This window comes from Oncorhynchus nerka, linkage group LG17 (assembly GCF_034236695.1).
Source record: "Oncorhynchus nerka isolate Pitt River linkage group LG17, Oner_Uvic_2.0, whole genome shotgun sequence".
NCBI lineage: Eukaryota > Metazoa > Chordata > Actinopteri > Salmoniformes > Salmonidae > Oncorhynchus > Oncorhynchus nerka.
In genome coordinates, this window is record NC_088412.1 from 22,166,662 (window position 1) to 22,185,671 (window position 19,010).

A 19,010-nucleotide genomic window follows, 5' to 3' on the forward strand; every position below is an offset into this window, starting at 1 on the left:
CACGGGCTAAGACCAGCCCCCTGTTGATTGAGCCCAGAGAAAGGGAATCCCTGGACCGGGGTCACCAGGGTTCAAGGTCATGTCACAGAGGATATTACAGGATAATCAGAAATACTATGGGGAGGAGGGGGGCAGGGGCTGGCCAGTTCCAAGAAGAACATGATTCTGACTGAGGCTGAGCCTGGCCTAGTGTGGCTGTGTGAATCATGACTGCCAGGCTTCCCGGGATAACAAGCCTGATAGGTCCTGAGCAGGAAGAGGGCGAACAACTGATAAAACTGGAGGTGGGGCTGTGCTGCTCAACTTGAAACACGACAGACGGCTGCCAAGAATCAGACACAATGCCCCTGACTGAAAGGTAGTGGGCGAGGCAATCTTAAACAAACTCACAACCTTCACATCAGACCAAGGAATACTGTAAATGTAATGCACTTCGAAAGTGTCCGAGACTCGAGAAACCTTTTCTTAGCCCCTGTAAGAAACTAACCCTTCACACTGCAGGAGGGGTTAGACACCATTATATAAAGTCCTTATATCATGTTTGTCAATAAAGGTTAAGTGCAAGAGGAAGAGGGAGATTTTTATGATTTCATATCAAAGGTCTAAGTTCTTTAAGGGTACCATTACCCCAGAGATCAAGAGATAGCTGGAGAGCCACTGTCGGGAATCAATAACTGACTATTGTATGGGTTTACAGTACCATCCCCCTTCTCCTAGCAAAGTAAAGTAAACCAAAGTGAAGGCTCTACTTGGCTTTCCTTGCCTCACTCCTCCAGCGTGAGCTAGCTGGTCCAGAAACAGAGTTTCAAACAGAGACACAACCTCTTCTACTGCTGGAACTATACTTCCCTAACGCTGCCATGCTGTCAGTCAGGAAGTAGTGGATCCAAACTCACAGTAGCACAAAAATCAGCTGCACCCCTAGTAGAGCCAGGCCCAGCAGCAGTAGCCCTCAGCCCTGCGCCATTCTGCGCAGGCAGCTGTGCATTGTGTGCAGAGGACTTCCTGTGTGTCTGTGACAGGCGTGTAACAGAACCCGCTCTGTTATCAGATGACCATCCCTCTCTCTCTCTCTTCCAGACACTGCACTGCGCTGTGCCCCTGCTGGCCAACCACATCGCCCACATCCCCTTCAGCCTGCTGAGAAGGCTAGAACAACGTCTGGAAATGAGACAGGAACTCACCAGCCATGAGATTGTCATATGCTACCCTCTGATCACAGGAGACTTAAGCGAACACTCCTCTCTCCATACGTAGTACCAAGGTCAACATGGGATTTCTCAGACAATAGATTACTCAGACAAAAATGTGTGACATCTTGGAGACAACCCACCGCGTAAATGGAAAGTGTAAAAAGTGAAGTCCCACTCACAACACAACAGCCTATTCTTACCCTGGCTGCATCTCAGCCTCTAATTTGATCAGGTTATGTGAGCTGCTTCATAACCCAGCAGGCCCAGGACAGCCCCTATCACTCCCCCCAGACTCCACAACAACAACACAACAGACAGAGCCATGTCTGTGTGCCTGTCTACTTGGGACAAGAACAGTGGGACATTTTGCTGCTGACAAGGGGAGTTCCCCCTTAATAAATGGGGAAGATTATAGTTCAGTGCACCACCCAAAAGCAACATTACCCCAAAATGAGGCCTTCCAAAGACTGTCAGTAAGCATGCATGCAACCTGTCTCCTCCTGTCACTGTGGACCTGCTAGTTTGGGGCATTATGGTGCACAACATACAAGAATATCAAACTGTATTCAACATGCTCACCGCCAAATTGATGGGTGGTGTCTAGGGCCTACCCACAGCCACTGAAGTCCCCTGCAATTCCCCTGGATGCTATTGTGGGCAACATGGAGAGTCCCGACTTAACCTCTTAGTGGAATTTATTCAGGCTGAAAGTAAGTGCAGCCTTTTGCAATTGGTACTCAGGGGTAGCAAAAGTAACATCAGAACACTTTGACATTTGACAGATTAATAATTTTAAAACACTGCCTCTGAAAGCTATCTAAACACCTCTCAGTTGTGGGTGTCTTTATTACAATACAATATGCCCCTTCCTCTCTCTCTTACCCACACACTTCAAAACAAGTCCAACAAGTATGGGTTGCCAGAAATATGCATCCGTGAATTAGAATGAGTTATGTTTCCTGCAACGTCTTTAGACAGACAGACAGACAGACGGACAGGACAGAGACAGACAGTAGGCTAAAATACATTGTGACACAAATTACACAATGCCAAGAGGGCTACTTGAGGTGAGTCAGGGAGAAGAACAACTGAAGGAGGGCGTGGGCAGCCGGGGAGAAGAACAACTGAAGGAGGGTGTGGGCAGCCGGGGAGAAGAACAACTGAAGGAGGGTGTGGGCAGCCGGGGAGAAGAACAACTGAAGGAGGGTGTGGGCAGCCGGGGAGAAGAACAACTGAAGGAGGGTGGGGCAGCCTGAAGGAGAAGAACAACTGAAGAAGGGTGTGGGCAGCCGGGGAGAAGAACGGGGAGAAGAACAACTGAAGGAGGGTGTGGGCAGCCGGGGAGAAGAACAACTGAAGGAGGGTGTGGGCAGCCGGGGAGAAGAACAACTGAAGGAGGGCGTGGGCAGCCGGGGAGAAGAACAACTGAAGGAGGGTGTGGGCAGCCGGGAGAAGAACAACTGAAGGAGGGTGTGGGCAGCCGGGAGAAGAACAACTGAAGGAGGGCGTGGGCAGCCGGGAGAAGAACAACTGAAGGAGGGTGTGGGCAGCCGGGAGAAGAACAACTGAAGGAGGGCGTGGGCAGCCGGGGAGAAGAACAACTGAAGGAGGGTGTGGGCAGCCGGGGAGAAGAACAACTGAAGGAGGGTGTGGGCAGCCGGGGAGAAGAACAACTGAAGGAGGGCGTGGGCAGCCGGGGAGAAGAACAACTGAAGGAGGGTGTGGGCAGCCGGGGAGAAGAACAACTGAAGGAGGGTGTGGGCAGCCGGGGAGAAGAACAACTGAAAGTTAATAAACTAATACAGGAGTTCCCAAGGGCAGTGGGCAAAGTTTCCAGTGGCGGCTCATTCTCTACACTTCACTAATGAGGGGAAATTGTCCACAAGAGGTGTCACATTTTCTTCCATCATGTCACAGCTGTGCCTGAGGGTAAGGAGGGAGATATCATCTGTAGCAGACTCACTTATTACATTAATAACCATTACACCATTAATAACCACTAACATTACACACAATCACATTATTTTAGATCATCCTCATTTTAAATCATCCCAGTAAGTAAAGTGTTAAAATGTCATAGTGTGTATTCCTAAATCTTTAAGACAACAGTCTCTATAAACATGATGTGATCTACCTGCTCTGAACAGTGCCCTATTTACCAGCTTTTCATTAGTTTTTTATCTGCAAGTGGGTCAGGAGCTCTGAAGCCCCATCCCACTCTCTCTCTCTCACACACACCACACACCACACACACACACACACACAGAGAGAGAGAGAGAGAGAGAACCTGGTATTTATTTCCTCAGCTCTCCTCCTCCTTTCTCTTTCCTCAGTGTCAGGGGAGAGAGTGCAGTTTGAGCTCTTACCAGCTGGGCAGAAGCACGTGTCCCTTCCCCAGGCCCTGTCCGGCTCTCCTGTCTCCGTGTCTGGGTAGGGCCCTGCCTGCTGCCTCAGTACTGGAGCTTTTGCAGACAGGAAACTTCTGAGTGGCCCTAGTCATACAGGCAAGCCCTTGCCTGATTCCACACAAGCAGACACCTACTCCCCCCCTCTATTTTCAGTCCACTGCTCTTGCATATCTTCCTCGTCTGTGATTGGCTTGACAGCCGCTCACTCACCACACCTCCTTGCTGGGATAGGCTGGCAGCTGTTCCCTTTTCTGTATGGCCAAGGGCAAGGCACTCTGGGATGTAGAGTCCTTAAATGCTATTTGACCTGCTACACAGCCCAAGCTGTGAACTACGAGTCCCAGCTTTCCGTCCCTCGCCACCCCCACTGCTCCAAGCCTGTTCCAACGTAAGCACTCAGGGCAGAATTATACACTACAGTATGTTGCTAGCAGGATGCCAGGTATTAAAAGTACAGATCAGCCATCAAACAGGGCCGTGCTGCATACTAACAAAAGGCTCTCGGCCAGAACCGTCACAGCCAAACACTGTATTCAGTGAGACTACCCCTCTGTCTACGTTTTAAACACACTTCAAGAGGCCTGACCAAATTAAAGATTCATTTCTATTCTGATCAATTCCAAACCAGGAGGAAAGGACCAACCCAGCAAAAATATATTTAAACACATTGCTCGTAACTTTTCCCTCCAAGCATGATTTCTTAGTGACAAATTCTGAAAAGTTGTCATTTGCTTGTCATCGTACCTTGTTCTACATAATTATTTTTGGTTCCTCCTTTCTCTTGTTCAGAACCCCCCCCCCCCCCGAACATCCCATCCTCTAAGTGCTTCCACCTGCCCAAAAAGTTAATGCCTCAAACACACCAAATAAAACTGAATCATCCCCAAAAAGGTAAAAGCAGGAATCAGATAAGTATTTTACCAGGAATAAAAACATATCCATAACTACTGTCTGCGACAACCCCCCCCCCCCCCTCCCCTCTTGCTCTCTCCTCTCTCTCTCTGTCCCCCTCCCTCATTCCTTTCTCCTCTCCTTCTGTGCCTGCTCCCTCCGGTCGACAGGCCCTGGGCGGACAGCGGGGTATTAAGCAAGCGGGGGTGCTTTTAGCTCACCTGCGATGGCCGTGGTGGTGCTTGTTATGGGTCAGCCCTCCTCTCCCTCCCTCTCTCTCTAACTGTCGTGCTGCTCAATGCCCCGTATGCGCTAACCAAGCGCCAGCAGATCAACTCAATTCCCTTCCTGGTTTCTGGAGGGCAAAGAGGTCCCTCCCTTTCTCGCTCTCTCTCACCCTCTCTCTCTCTTAAAGAAACAGCATTCCACTAGATGTTTCTCTTGCTCTCCTCTCTGGGGAGAAAAATAAGAGAGATTTGTCTGCGATCAAGAATGTACATTTGTCATCTCAATGACATAATTCAAATTGAGCACTTGACTTCATCGTCTTGCTGTGGGTACAGTTGACAACAGAGTCCATATTAATTGGGCATGAACTGATTGTAGTTCTTACCTTAGTCTTTTCTCTTCTACCGAATCGCACCCACCCATCCCATAGCCTGAGGTCATAGTGTCCCACCCCAAAAACAAGCATTGGTACATTCCAGGACACAGGGGCTGCCAGTAACCCCCTAGAGACTCTCAATCTCTCCCTCCCCCTTCTCACGTTGTACTAGAATACCTGTACCTTTTACAGGTAAGACTACAGAACATGCCTCACCTCGTCATACTAATCCCACTTTTACCAACGCATCTTAGGTGGCGTGTAAGACACCAGTCAAAATCAAATCGTTCGGCTTTATATATCTCTTATAAGGACAACGCATTTTGACTGATTTCTAACAGGCCTACGCACTTTTTAAATTTTCTACACTGCACACCTGGACAGTCAGTCAGATTGGGATGGAGATCTTCCATACTCTAAACAGGCATCACACGGAGTATGAACACGTTATCATGTATGAAGTGAAATGGCTTTACCTTATGTATTGTGATGAAACAGCTAGCCATGACCGGTGTCTCCTTGGTCTGACTGGAATCTGTTGCACCCCACACAGGCACTGGCACTGTGAGAAGAACTAGGCTAGGCATGCTGTGACAGCATGGGGGAGGCAGTAACACACACCCAGCCTAGAGGGCAGTGTCAGCACTACAGCAGGTAGCAGAGGTAGTTCACAATCAGACAAAACACAGAAATACATCCCTCAAACTCAACTCTGGACCTCGAAGGGTGTTCCACTGGATTTGTTCCATTTGAAATCAGGGACAGATTTAGACCTGGGACACCAGGTGGGTGCACCTCATCAGGTAGAACAGAAAACCATTACGTTTTTGAATACCCACGCTATACGGACAATTAATATAAAGTATTTACACTAGAATAACAGCTAGAAATCAATAAATGAATCTATGCCAACAGTACTGCAGTTTAACATCCAATACATTGTACATCTGAACGATTGAACTATACAGTTTTCATACAAGTCTTAAATAATTAGCGAACCATCAGACTGATTAATTTTCCCTTCTGGTTGGCAGGTCAGATGATGTCAGACATTTTTATTACAATACAGTCCAATATAAACTAGTCTTACCCACCACAAACACCCACCAGCAACTCTGTTTTTGTCATTTGTAGCTGAGTCATGGTTGACTTAATTCAGGCCAAATGCGAGACATTTTAATCAAACACTTAAGAGCAAAATGGAATGTATCTCCTAAAGTGTTTTGGTTTTAAAATAAGTATCCAGAGTATAGTTTAACGGGGAGCTGTGTTATAGCTACAGTACGTGACTCGAGAGTTGAAGACTCCTTGGATATGTGTAGCATGTCATAACCTGGGTCAAGAGCATCATTTGGCACTTACCTCCCGTCTTTCCTCCGTAAGTATCAGGTAGTGTCGAGTTTCTAAAGGAACGATCCTGCCCAATAGAAAGCACTATTTATCATTTGTTCCATAACTAACCACAAAACTCTCCCCACATAAAACAAAATTGCCAAATACATTCACAAATACGTTTTATTTTTTACATTATAACAATATCCAACACATTTTCTTTAGATAAAACGAAATGTCTTACATTTCTGTCTAAACGAGTCAAAATAGCACTTGCGTACAGTTTATATAGCTTTATACACATACAGGCGACAAAGCAGCAACTTTGTTAGCAACGAATGCAAGTCTTTTGGAAATTGTAAAGGTCAGCCAGAAGCAGATTATATATACACAGGGGCTCTTACAGACGACAGGCTAATTAATACATGCTACCCAAACCCCCACCAGAGCCAGTAACCACGGATTCACCAAAAGAAAGCTTGGCGTGTAGGTTACACTTACTCACGCAAAGCAGAACAGTGCGAGCAGAACCAAAAACACTTGGGGGAATAAATTGAGTCGACTGGCAAAAATCGGAACATTTCAGAGCGTCTCTAGTCAAGGTGTTGGACGTATTCTGACTTGACACAGATGTGCGTTTCAGGCAGTTGATACAGATACAAGTAAAAAACAACAACAAAAACATGATCTTGAGTGTCTGGAAAATATATAAGATAGCAAATTATGTCATTTTGTAAAATGAGCACATTTGATAACTACGTAATTACTATTATAGTCAAATAAAAATGTCAACATTCAAAGTACTCCTCTCTCAAAACTGTACTGGTCATGAATGTACAAAACGAAGTACTTTGATAAGGCATTAAATGCAAAACATTAGTAGTCACGATGAGTACCTTCTTTGGTTTGCTGTCCTCCTGTGAATACAAAGCACTTGACTCCAGTGATTTCTGTCATGGACACTTTTTCTTTGTCAAAGATGGCCCCTCTACAGCCTTCACTAATATGCAGTTGCACAAACCATTAACAACTCTCTTGTCAATATTAATACAGAATTTATCAATACAAATGTGGTAAGATGATATCAATGACAATTCATTAAATTATAACCTGGCAGCCCTTTCATGCCTTGTAACTTCTCTTTAATATGATGATTGGAGAAAAATATCATGACTAGTGTGTAGATCTACCCTGCCACTGGTATGGAAAATCTGTGGTCATACATGGAGTCATACATGGAGTCAATTGGCCCTGTTGATGACATGTACTTTAGAGAGAGTCCCGAAACCTTTTTTAAAGAGCAAGACGAAAAGGGTGCCAAAGTGTGTGTGTGTGTGTGAGACAGTGAGACACCATGGATCCTAATGTGGGAAGCAGTTTGGCGTCGGGCTGTTCATTCTGTGATGCGGGTTGGGGTGCTGGGTTGGTTGAGGCCCATGGTTTTACACATCCAGCCAGCAAAGTCCACCTCCTCCACCTCAGCACGCTTGATAAATGTGTGGTTCTAAACAATAACAAAACAGCAAACGCAAGTTAGTTAATACATCAGAATTAGTTCATGGCTAATATCGAAAGGGCATTTACAGTAGATAGGGAACATAGCCACAGTGGTTGCTTTAAAGCAGAATTTACGCGTTTTTCCACACAATTATTTTAGATAAAACGCATAAGAAATATATTGCTGCCTATTGTCAAAGTAGATCTGAAATGCTTCTTATTGTAATTTCTGCTCGGCTTCAGATTAATTTTGTGATTCAGTTGCAATTCTCTACCAGATGAGAAATCTTTGCCCTCATCATCAGACCAATCAAATCCCTGCATTCTCGAACAGGCATTCCATCAGTTGACAGTGCTTTGACTGATGTGAAGCTACTTTTATCCAGTACTTTTCTCTTATTTTTCTCTGGTAAAATGATAGATGAATTTAAAGCAAAACATTAGAATGTGGCCAGCTAAAATGTCCTATGACAAACATTAGATATGATGGTCATGTTTCATTTTTGCATTTAAATTATTATTATTATTATTTTTTTTAAATACCTTGCTTTTTCCATTGTAAACTAATTGTCTTGTGTGGCTCCTAGCCAAAATAGCATTGCACTTCTGTTGTCATCTAATGAAAATGAAGCAATTTTCTGCAGAATCTGTTGCACTAGCGTATTTTGTGCAGGGTTGGGTAGGTTACTTTCTAAATGTAATCCATTACAGTTACCTATCCAAAATTGTAATCAGTAATGTAACTTTTAGATTACTCAAACTCAGTGACATAATCTAATTACATTCCATTACTTTTAGATTACTTTCCCCTTAAGAGAGTAATTAGAAGAAGACAAATGTGTTTCAATTGGTAACATATACATCTATTGCAGGATAAATCAATGTTCAAGTTTACAAGGCTGGCCATATGTTAAATTTTACTTTATGGGTTGGTTATGTAGGATTCTTCTAACCCATCGCTTTCTACTACATATAATAATACGATTAAATTATATCTTTACATTAAAAACCCGTCCATCAGAATTCCAGTCATTCCAAAAAAAAATGTTATACCCCTTGATCTTCAAGAATAGGACTTGGAAATATAGATTAGTCAAATTGTTTTACCTGAGCATAACCCCAAAACTAAGGACTTATTAGCCAGCCCTACTCTGTTGTTTATGATTTTGTCATGGAGGACTAATTGGGCTCATTAATTTGAGTTGAAAAATAAATGCTGCGCTCATGGAATGGCATGCTTTGAACACTACTGCAAAGTACTATTTACATGTGAAAAATGAATGCTGCATTTGCTATAGGCCTATTTAACTTTTGTTGGTGTTTTAGTAAAAAGCTGAGGGATGGGCCTGGAGAAATGTTACCAATCTCAAATTAATAGACAGAGCTATGGATGCAAGGACTGACCATCCATTACATCAAAATGATTGTTTTAACCATGTTATGAAGCTATATAGTGGTTGTTTACATTTACAAACATTGGAGAAAAACAAGCTTATATTTTGGGTTCTTGTGGAGTGTAACAGTTGAACTAAGCTCATGAGTCATTTACAAGTTATATTCTTCAAGAATCAATCTATGGATGGATATATATATAATTTACAAGTCCAAAAATGGATGCAGCAACTACAGATTGCCCCTTTAAGTCTATCAAAAGTGTGTGAGTTGGAACATGTGTCCATTAAGCCAATGAATTACATTTTTTTTTATCAGCATGAATTAGATTGAGCAATGAAATCCCCACTTTTATTCCATAGGCTGGGATCCTCACTGTGCAGCTGTTGCAAGAGCGCATTTTTCACAGACTGTCCACTGGTTTAAAAAACAATGATTGATAAGCAGCTTAAACTTCTTGAATTCAACCATTATTGGGTTCAAATACACATTTAGATTTGTGAACAGCAATCCGCAACAACCACAATCCATAAGGCGCAAATAGCTAAATGAGAGCGAATGCAGTGTGATTCACATCAATGCGCTATGTAGATATCAATAATAAGTGATATCCGTATCGCCGTAGACTACACCACTGCTGTCATCCTTACCTCCAAGCGTTTATTCAAGTTGGATAATCTTTGGATGCCGACAGCAGTCGTACCATTGGAAAACATAGCTTGGACTGTAGCCTAAAAAAGCCTATTCCTGTTCTTTTGCTGTGGTCCATCAAACACATTTGGTGTGACATCAGTGTTCTCTGACTTTCTGACTTGTGGTCAGACACACTCAGGTGGAACAAACTTAAACTTGCGCCTTTTTTCAATGCTGATTTGAATGTCATTGAGAAAACAGAAATGTGAAATATTTTTCTTTGCAAACGTTTCTGAATTTAAAAGTAATCCTCGAAGAAATGATCTAGTTATTCCAAAGTATCTGTAATCTGATTACAATATTTTTGCTGGTAACGTAACGGTTTACAGTTACCATTTTTGTTATCCCTTACATGTAACCCGTTACTCCCCAACCCTGATCACATCATGCCCCTGATCACATCATGCCCCTGATCACATCATGCCCCTGATCACATCATGCCCCTGATCACATCATGCCCCTGATCACATCATGCCCCTGATCACATCATGCCCCTGATCACTTTATTGAAAAAAAAAAAATGAAAAAAAGACTTGACTTTCAATATGAAACGCAGGTGAAGCGGTTTAAAACGCATATTTTTTTGAACGTTTGCGGTCTTTTGAAAAATGCAGATTTCTGAAAGCTAATAGGACTCCTGAGCCAATTTGAAAACTACATACCATCAGCATCTTCAGGTCAGCTCTCTCCGCTGGATTCTTGATCAGACTATTAACACAAACAGTTGATCATCTCTATGACTTCCGAGAAATCATTAGAAAACTCAGCAAAGAGAAATAAAAGGAAAGCTTTCTCCACTATGTTTCTCTCTAAATCCTCCAGAAGTTCTTGGAGTAGGTTAGTAGCACAGGGAATCACAATAAGCATTTTGCTGACTTCACCTAATATAAAGTGATTCTCTAGAGGTGAGAATCTAAGTTTGTTCCATATTGCTCTAGGCTCTGCCTAGAGTACACAATAATTCACAAGATGTAGAGAGTCCACACACAGCCACCAAACAATCATAGTAAACCAACTGGGAATTCTGTCTGAATGCTGACAATAAAAGGTGCTGAGGTAATAATAGGCAGTATTATTATATGATGAATGCTTGGGCTCACCATTTTGTCACAAACTCCTGGAAATCGTTGGTGAAGACACCGAGTGGAAGCCTGGGAGGAGGCTGGGAATGAGGAGAAGGTGCGCAAGACAAAACTCATTTAAAATAACCAGAGCACACGAACAAGTAGAATATATTGTGGAGTCAGCAGTTCATCTGACCTCATTGACAATGTAGTCCAGTAGCTCAAATATAGCCATGGCAGGTCGACTGTCCATCCCATGTCCTGAGGAAGAGGACAATATGGAGAGGTATTTAGATATTATAAATAAAACATAACATTTTTTTGTAATTATATATATTTTTCTTCCAGAATACCTTTTATTGAAAAGCAAAAATAAATCTGTTTGAAAAGCAGTTATATAATCGGTGTTGTAATATTGTGTAAGAAGAAAGGGCTTCAGGTGTGTTCTAACCGCTGACTGGTCGTCCTCCTGGTGGTCTGGGGAGGCGGTTGGAGGGGGCCTGTGGTTCCCCCTCAGCTCCATCCTGTACTGGCCGGCCAAAGATGGTTTCCAGCTCCTTGGCGTCAGGCGGGGGGATGGGGTAGCGGCCGATGGCCAGCTCCACCAGGGACAGGCCCATGCTCCACACGTCTGACTGCACAGAGTAGTGTGTGCCCTGCAGTCTCTCCGGCTGTTGAGGAATACACGCACGTCACACCCAGAGTGGGCCAAGTGGGCGGGCAGCTCTGTGCATCGCTCCCTCCAGGTGTCTGGGGGAAGGGGACAGGGCTGGCAGCGGCTGCCTCCGTGTGACACAGCCCTCTACTGGGTACGGCCTCGGCTCTTGGCAAGGCGGCTTGGGCAGGGGAGGGAGAGCTGACTCACCGACATGTAGGAGCGCGTTCCCACGAAGGAGTTGGCCATGGAGTCGATGAGCTGGCCACTCACGCCAAAGTCACACAGCTTGATCTCCCCGCGCGAGTTCACCAGGATGTTGGAGGGCTTGACGTCTGCGTGGCAAAGCAGGGAGGGAGGACAGTTGAGTTGTCAGAGAGCGAGAGAGGGCTGGAGGCCCAGACCCAGCAGCCCCTTCCCTACTTCTCTTTGTCCCTGTCCCTCTACCATGCCAGACACCTCACCACTGACATTTCATAAAGCCACTGATTCTGCTAGCTAGCGTGGACCACAACATTTACATTTGAGACCATACAAACAAGCCAAATCCTCCTCAATCCCTCTAGTCTGGAAAAATTCTCTCAATAATGGGGTGTAGTAGACCTGCTATCCATCCTCTGTGGTGACCCCTCCCACTTTAGAGGAGACAGAGGGGCAAGTATGAGAGGTGGCGTGACAGAGACAGAGGGAGGGGGCTGCAGGGTGTGGCTGCCATGTAATCACATCGGAGAGTGTGTAATTACCGACTGGGCTCCTAGACAGCTCTGCCTCAGCCCTGCTTCTGAACACCACCACACCCCAATACACCGTGGCGCTCAGCTCCGCCTCCAACTACACCCCAGAGCCCACCCCATCGGCTCCACATACACCAGTGCCCTCAACTAAAAAATGTAAAAAACTGTACACCACAACGCTCAGCTCAAAACACTTCACCACCGCCCTCAACTTCAGAACACTAGACACCAGAACTCCTCAGCTTCAGATACACCCAAATACACTATAGACATCACACTAATTCATCCCATCCAAATCAAACACTATCCAGGGTCTCAAATCATATTGTTAATATGCACAAAAACACACACATTCTATATGGAGAGCTGTCGCTTACCTCTGTGCATGATCTGGTGTTTTTCCCGCAGATAGGCAAGTCCTCTGAGTACCTTTAAAAGTGAGATGCAAACATTTTATTTAACACAACATATAATAACACACACTTCCTGGACCTGAAATCATACAAAGACCAGCTCTGAGTCCATAGATACATCCATACAGGATATCACATCAAAAACACACACACACACACACACACAGTGTGAACGGTGAGAACAGTGATGTCTTGCATGCCGAGCTTCCTGTGACTCCTGATTATCACAATTACAGGAGAAAAAGCAGTCCATTGAGAAACAATAAGAAACTCCTTCCAAAAGGCCCAGTGCAATCCAAATTAATTTTTGTCCTATCATATTGTACAACAACTGGTAAAATGTGTTATTTCCTGATAGTTGCTGGCTGAAAATACAATTTACACAGGACCTAATCAGCAGGGTTTGGGTGGAGTTTTGGCTTGCCTGGTGTTATAAATTAATAGAATACCATAGACCACAAAGAGAGTTCCAAACCGCTCTGCCAATAACAGCTAGTTTTCAGGTTATGTCCCTCCCATTAGGCCCCTTACTCAGGCCACTCAGACATTCCCAGCAAAATCAAATCAAATGTTACCAAATACAACAGGTGTAGTAGACCTTACCATGAAATGCTTACTTACAAGCCCTTAACTCTTTCTTGAACTGCATTGTTGGTTAAGAAAATATTGACTAAATAGACTAAAGTGAGAAAAAAAAGACAAAAGTAACACAAGAGGATACATAACAATAAAGAGGCTATATTACAGGGGGTATTGGTACCGAGACAATGTGCAGGGATACAGTTTATTTGAGGTAATTTGTAAAGTGACTATGCATAGATAGTAAACAGTGAGTAGCAGCAATGTAAAAACAAAGGGGGGGGGGGGTTGATTGGGGGTTGGGGGTAGAAGCTGTTAAGGAGCCTTTTGGTCCTAGACTTGGCGCTCTGGTACCGCTTGCCATGCGGTAGCAGAGAGAACAGTCTATGACTTGGGTGACTGGAGTCTTTGACAATTTTAGGGCCTTCCTCTGACACCGCCTGGTATATAAGTCCTGGATGTCAGGGAGCTTGGCCCCAGTGATGTACTGGGCCATACGCACTACCTTCTGCAGCGCCTTACAGTCAGATGCCGAGTAGTTGCCATACCAGGTGGTGATGCAACCGGTCAGGATGCTTTCGACAGTGCAGCTGTATAACTGACGATCTGGGGACCCATGCCAAATCTTTTCAGTCTCATAAGGGGGAAAAGGTGTTGTCGTACCCTCTTCATAACTGCCTTGGTGTGTTTGGACCATGATAGTTTGTTGGGGATGTGGACATCAAGAAACTTGAAACTCTCGACCCGTTTCACTTCAGCCCTGTCCATGTTAATGGGGTCCAGTTCAGCCTTCCTTTTCCTATAATCCACGATCAGCTCCGTTGTCTTGCTCACATTGGGGCGGCAGGTTAGCCTAGTGGTGAGAGCGTTGGACTAGTAACCGGAAGGTTGCAAGTTCAAACCCCCGAGCTGACAAGGTACAAATCTGTCGTTCTGCCCCTGAAAAGGCAGTTAACCCACTGTTCCTAGGCCGTCATTGAAAATAAGAATTTGTTCTTAACTGACTTGCCTGGTTAAATAAAGGTTTAAAAAAAAATAAACATTGAGGGAGAGGTTGTTGTCCTGGCACCACACTGCCAGGTTTCTGACCTCCTCCCTATAGGCCGTCTCATTGTTTTCAGTGATCAGGCTGTTGTGTCATCAGCAAACTTAATGATGGTGTGGAGTTGTGCTTGGGTGAACAGCAAGTACAGGAGCACACACCCCTGAGGGTCCCAGGTGTTGAGGATCAGCGTGGCAAATGTGTTGTTGTCCACCCTTACCATCTGGGGGCGACCCATCAGGAAGTCCAGGATCCAGTTGCCGAGGTCTTTAGTCCCAGGGTCCTTAGCTTAGTGATGAGCTTTGTGTGCACTATGGTGCTGAACTGTAGTCAATGAATAGCTTTCTCACATAAGTGTTCCTTTTGTCCAGGTGGGAAAGGGCAGTGTGGGGTGCGATTGAGATTGCGCCATCTGTGGATCTGTTGAGGCGGTATGCGAATTGGAGTGGGTCTAGGGTTTCCGGCATGGTATTGTTGATGTGAGCCATGACCAGCCTTTCAAAGCACTTCATGGCTACAGACGTGAGTGCTACGGAACGGTAATCCTTTAGGCAGGTTACCTTCACTTTCTTGGGCACAGGGACTATGGTGGTATGTTTGAAACATGTAGGTATTACAGACTCAGGTCAGGGAGAGGTTGAAAATGTCAGTGAAGACACTTGACAGTTGGTGCGCATACTTTGAGTACACGTCCTGGTAATCAATCTGGTCCTGCGGCTTTGTGAATGTTGACCTGTTTAAAGGTCTTGCTCACATTGGCTACGGAGATCATAATCACACAGTCGTACGGAACAACTGGTGCTCTCATGCATGCTTCAGTGTTGCTGGCCTTGAAGCCAGCATAAAAGGCTAAATGTTTGCTAAAAAGCTATTATGGAAAAGTATTACAGTAATGTAGTAATTGTAGTAATTGTTACCCAGAAATTATTTGATAATTGCATCAGGCCTTTAACCACATGGGAAGGGAGTAGAGTGCATTTGATCACAGTTGTGACATACTGTGAAGTTATGTTTAGAGCAGATGGGCAACGGATGGGCAACTGGCCCGCGGATCAATTCCCCCACAAGTTGCAATTTTGAAATGTGGTTGTGCATTAGTAGTTTATGTCTTGTTGTCAGTTACTCAATTGGCCTGTGTCAGCTAAAACTTTTTAGTTTAGTTAGTTTTAGTTAGTTTTAGTTTGCCACTCCATGGCAAAATATATAGAATTGCAGGAAACTTGCTTTAAAATTGAGATAAATCTAGACATCTCTAAAATAACCGCAAGTACCACTGAACGAAGCACAAATAATACACAAATAAATCTTCATTATGTAGTGTAATACTCACTGCTATGCTGACTTTGCCCAGGATCTCCTCAGGAATTCTCCTGGCTTCCTTCAGTACCTGATCCAGAGAGCCTCCATCCTGTACCCAACAGTCCACGGCTTAATGTCTGACACACACTGCTACTGTACACGGTCTGCATTTTGTATTGTTTTGTCATACAGTAATACACAATAGCTCCAGGTGCATGGCAAGGTATATCATAACAAACAACCATTGCAACACATCAATTTGTTAAAACAAAGTTACAACTGGTTTATTAGTGTTATACCACAGGTCCTATTATAAGCACCATTGCCGTCTTAAAACCACACACAAATGTTCATACTCTCAGCAAAAATGAGAGTTCACACATGAACCCCCCCCCATTGTCTTCCAGCAAGCTGCATCATTCCAGCGTAATGTTAGTTCAATGACTGAGGTAAATCAGACACTCCCCCTCAACTCAAACCTCTGTCTCTCTCATTCTTACCATGTGCTCCATACAGATACTGATCTCGCCATCGCTGTAGAAAGCCCCGTAGAAGCCCACGATGTAGGGAGAGTTACACTCATGGAGCACCTGCAGCTCTCTGATTATCTGGTTCCTGATGGCAGGCTTAATCTCCAGGTGGATGAGCTGTGGAGTAGAGAGATCAGATAAACATTCGAATAATCTACTGCTCATCTAGAATAACTATCAGTTTCAGAGTCAAAATCTCTGGATTTGGAGAAAAATGTCAAAAGTACATACAAGGTTAGACTCACCTTCCGGGCCATGACCAGTCTGGAGGGTTTGTGGCGGACCTTGTTGACCACTCCACCGTTGCCAGCGCCCAGCTCACATATGGGATGGAAATCGTCATCTTTCAGCTCGCCCACTTGGGCTTTCTGGGTGAGGAAAGCCTCCAGACGTTTCCTCTGCTGTTCGTCCAAATCTAGCTCGCCTAGCTTCTTCTGTAAGGCCTCCAGATTGGCTCTAAGAAGGAGATATGCCATGGAGTGAGCATGGCATAGATCAATATTAAACAACCATATTCTTGACCATTTTCCTGGGGACACATTTGTGTTCTAGCCGAGCAGTACCAGATACAACTGATCACTGAGCCCATGATTGGTTTGAATCAGGTGTGTTAGGCTAGTGTTAAGTAGGTTAGTTTTGGCCTGAAACTAAATTGTGCAACTACAGTTCCCGGAATCAACATTTGCCTAATATCAGTACAGTACATGCCCTCAGCCCTCCTTTAACACTCACTCGGACGCAGCATCAATGGTCGTGGAGATGGACTGCCCCTCTCCAATGGGCGTGATATTTAGGGGAACGGGTCTTCTCTTCGGAGCCATTTCGAAATATTTGACAGTGCACTGGACGACTTTCCAAATCAAATCAGTACAAGAATTAACTGATATTTCAAAGTTGTTTTAAAACAGCAACAGGGGTAAATGTTGCTGGCGGTCTGTGACTTAACGTTACTTTGCGATCATGGCAGATAACTGTAAGGACAATCCCTAATGCACGTCACCTACAGGTCAGGTGCATTTGACTAACGTTATTTAGATAACTACCTAGTTAACGAGTACAGAATATTTCACAAACAAACTAGCTAGATATAACAGTAACGTTACACTAGCAGTATTTCTTACACAACACATGAACGTTACTGTTCCTTTCGATTATTGCCTAGCTAGCAAGCTAGCTGCTAGGCGATAACTAGAACCAGCTCCCCTGCGAAAATCGTGTGCTGCGTTCCTCAAATTGGAGCGGCCCTCGCCACTCAGGTCTCACGGAAAGGACAGCGGCGGTGGTTGACAGGACTGGTCAGTGACCGAGGATGGTTGGCCTTCGAAGGTTTGGGGGGGGGGTGCCGCGGTGGACCTTCCCTATGCAGCCGGGTGTGAAGCTTGGTTGCGGAGAAGGGTTTCCGCAGAGACTGAAAAGGAAGCGAGACACCCCACTCGCAGTTGTTTTCTTCTGGTTTAATGGACCCAGATGCTATTGTATTGCTGTCTATGGGAGACACACCCAGTTAAGTAGACCGGAACTGACTTATTTTTCCAATGGTAAACGGCATGAGTGACCTATCTTTGCTTATGGGGTTTCTGTACAGGAAACAGAAACATGTTCGTCACTAGTTGCCAAAGCCACAAAGTCATAAACCCCGCCTATAAACTAAAATGTATCTTCTTAAATATTTATTTTCAAACCTAACCTTAACCACACTGTTAACTTTATGGCTAATCCTAACCTTAAATTAAAGATGTAGACAATTTTGACTATGTGGCTGTGCTATCTAGTGTAAACCCAGCAACGTGGAGTCTTCCAAAAATCGCGAGACTGAGCTATCATGGGCATAGCAATTGAACTATGGCCAGGTCTCTCATGATTAGCGACCTCCAATGGAAGGTTGTAGAAATTACAATCAAGCCGTTTTCTTCAACTAGCTACTCAAATACTTCAGTTCAGACTACAAACTTACTTCACTTTTCAAAAGGTTTGCTTAGATTTTTGTTTCATTTTGTATTTCACCTCTGAAAGTCTAAGCCTCGGGAGTTTTTTTTTTACTAAGCTAATATATGGCATTGTTTTAAGATGGTCATACCATGGGTCATTTAGCGATCTGATTTTGAATTTTAGGACCCCTGTAGGTATAAAAACATACAGTTGAAGTTGGAAGTTCACATACACTTTAGCCAAATACATTTAAACTCAGTTTCACAATTCCTTACATTTAATCCTAGTAAAAATTCCCTGTCTTACGTCAGTTAGGGTCACCACTTTATTTTAAGAATGAAATGTCAGAATAATAGTAGAGATAATTATTTATTTCAGCTGTTATTTCTTTCATCACATTCCCAGTGGGTCAGAAGTTTACATACACTCAATTAGTATTTGGTAGCATTGCCTTTAAATAGTTTAACTTGGGTCAAACGTTTTGGGTAGCCTTCCACAAGCTTTCCACAATAGTTTGGGTGAATTTTGGCCCATTCCTCCTGACAGAGCTGTAACGGAGTCAGGTTTGTAGGCCTTCTTGCTCACACACGCTTTTTCAGTTCTGCCCACAAATGTTCTATAGGATTGAGGTCAGGGCTTTGTGATGGCCACTCCAATACCTTGACTTTGTTGGCCTTAAGCCATTTTGCCACAACTTTGGAAGTATGCTTGGGGGTTATTGTCCATTTGGAAGACCCATTTGCGAACAAGCTTTA

The 19,010-nt window shown here is 44.2% G+C and overlaps 2 protein-coding genes across 2 annotated transcripts in view; both read right to left on the reverse strand.

Annotated features, from left to right (window-relative positions):
- LOC115144958 (zinc finger and BTB domain-containing protein 7A-like) overlaps nt 1-4,374 on the reverse strand; it is an 18,290-nt gene extending 13,916 nt beyond the window's left edge. The window contains 2 exon segments of the mRNA XM_029686126.2: nt 3,560-3,597; nt 3,600-4,374. Of these exon segments, the coding sequence (XP_029541986.2) occupies nt 3,560-3,597; nt 3,600-3,693 (132 nt within the window). The 5' untranslated portion in view covers nt 3,694-4,374.
- A 2,219-nt stretch (nt 4,375-6,593) lies between these two features.
- On the reverse strand, nt 6,594-17,865 carry LOC115144888 (dual specificity mitogen-activated protein kinase kinase 2-like). The gene is made up of 11 exons (XM_029685999.2): nt 17,059-17,865; nt 16,572-16,782; nt 16,297-16,443; nt 15,828-15,905; nt 12,841-12,892; nt 11,940-12,064; nt 11,526-11,745; nt 11,271-11,335; nt 11,111-11,172; nt 10,673-10,718; nt 6,594-7,932 (listed from the first exon to the last, which is right to left on the reverse strand). The coding sequence occupies exons 1-11, from the start codon at nt 17,145-17,147 to the stop codon at nt 7,822-7,824; spliced, it is 1,206 nt and encodes a 401-aa protein (XP_029541859.2). The 5' UTR covers nt 17,148-17,865; the 3' UTR covers nt 6,594-7,821.
- Nucleotides 17,866-19,010: the final 1,145 nt, after the last annotated feature.

What these genes read in the sequence shown, in the direction of transcription:
- LOC115144888 (XM_029685999.2), bottom strand. Translation starts at nt 17,147, where the DNA reads ATGGCTCCGAAGAGAAGACCCGTTCCCCTAAATATCACGCCCATTGGA. An exon ending in GTATCTGTATGGAGCACATG is followed by an intron (nt 15,906 to 16,296) that starts GTAAGAATGAGA and finishes TGTTGGGTACAG; the next exon opens with GATGGAGGCTCTCTGGATCA. An exon ending in TGGGCAAAGTCAGCATAGCA is followed by an intron (nt 12,893 to 15,827) that starts GTGAGTATTACA and finishes TCACTTTTAAAG; the next exon opens with GTACTCAGAGGACTTGCCTA.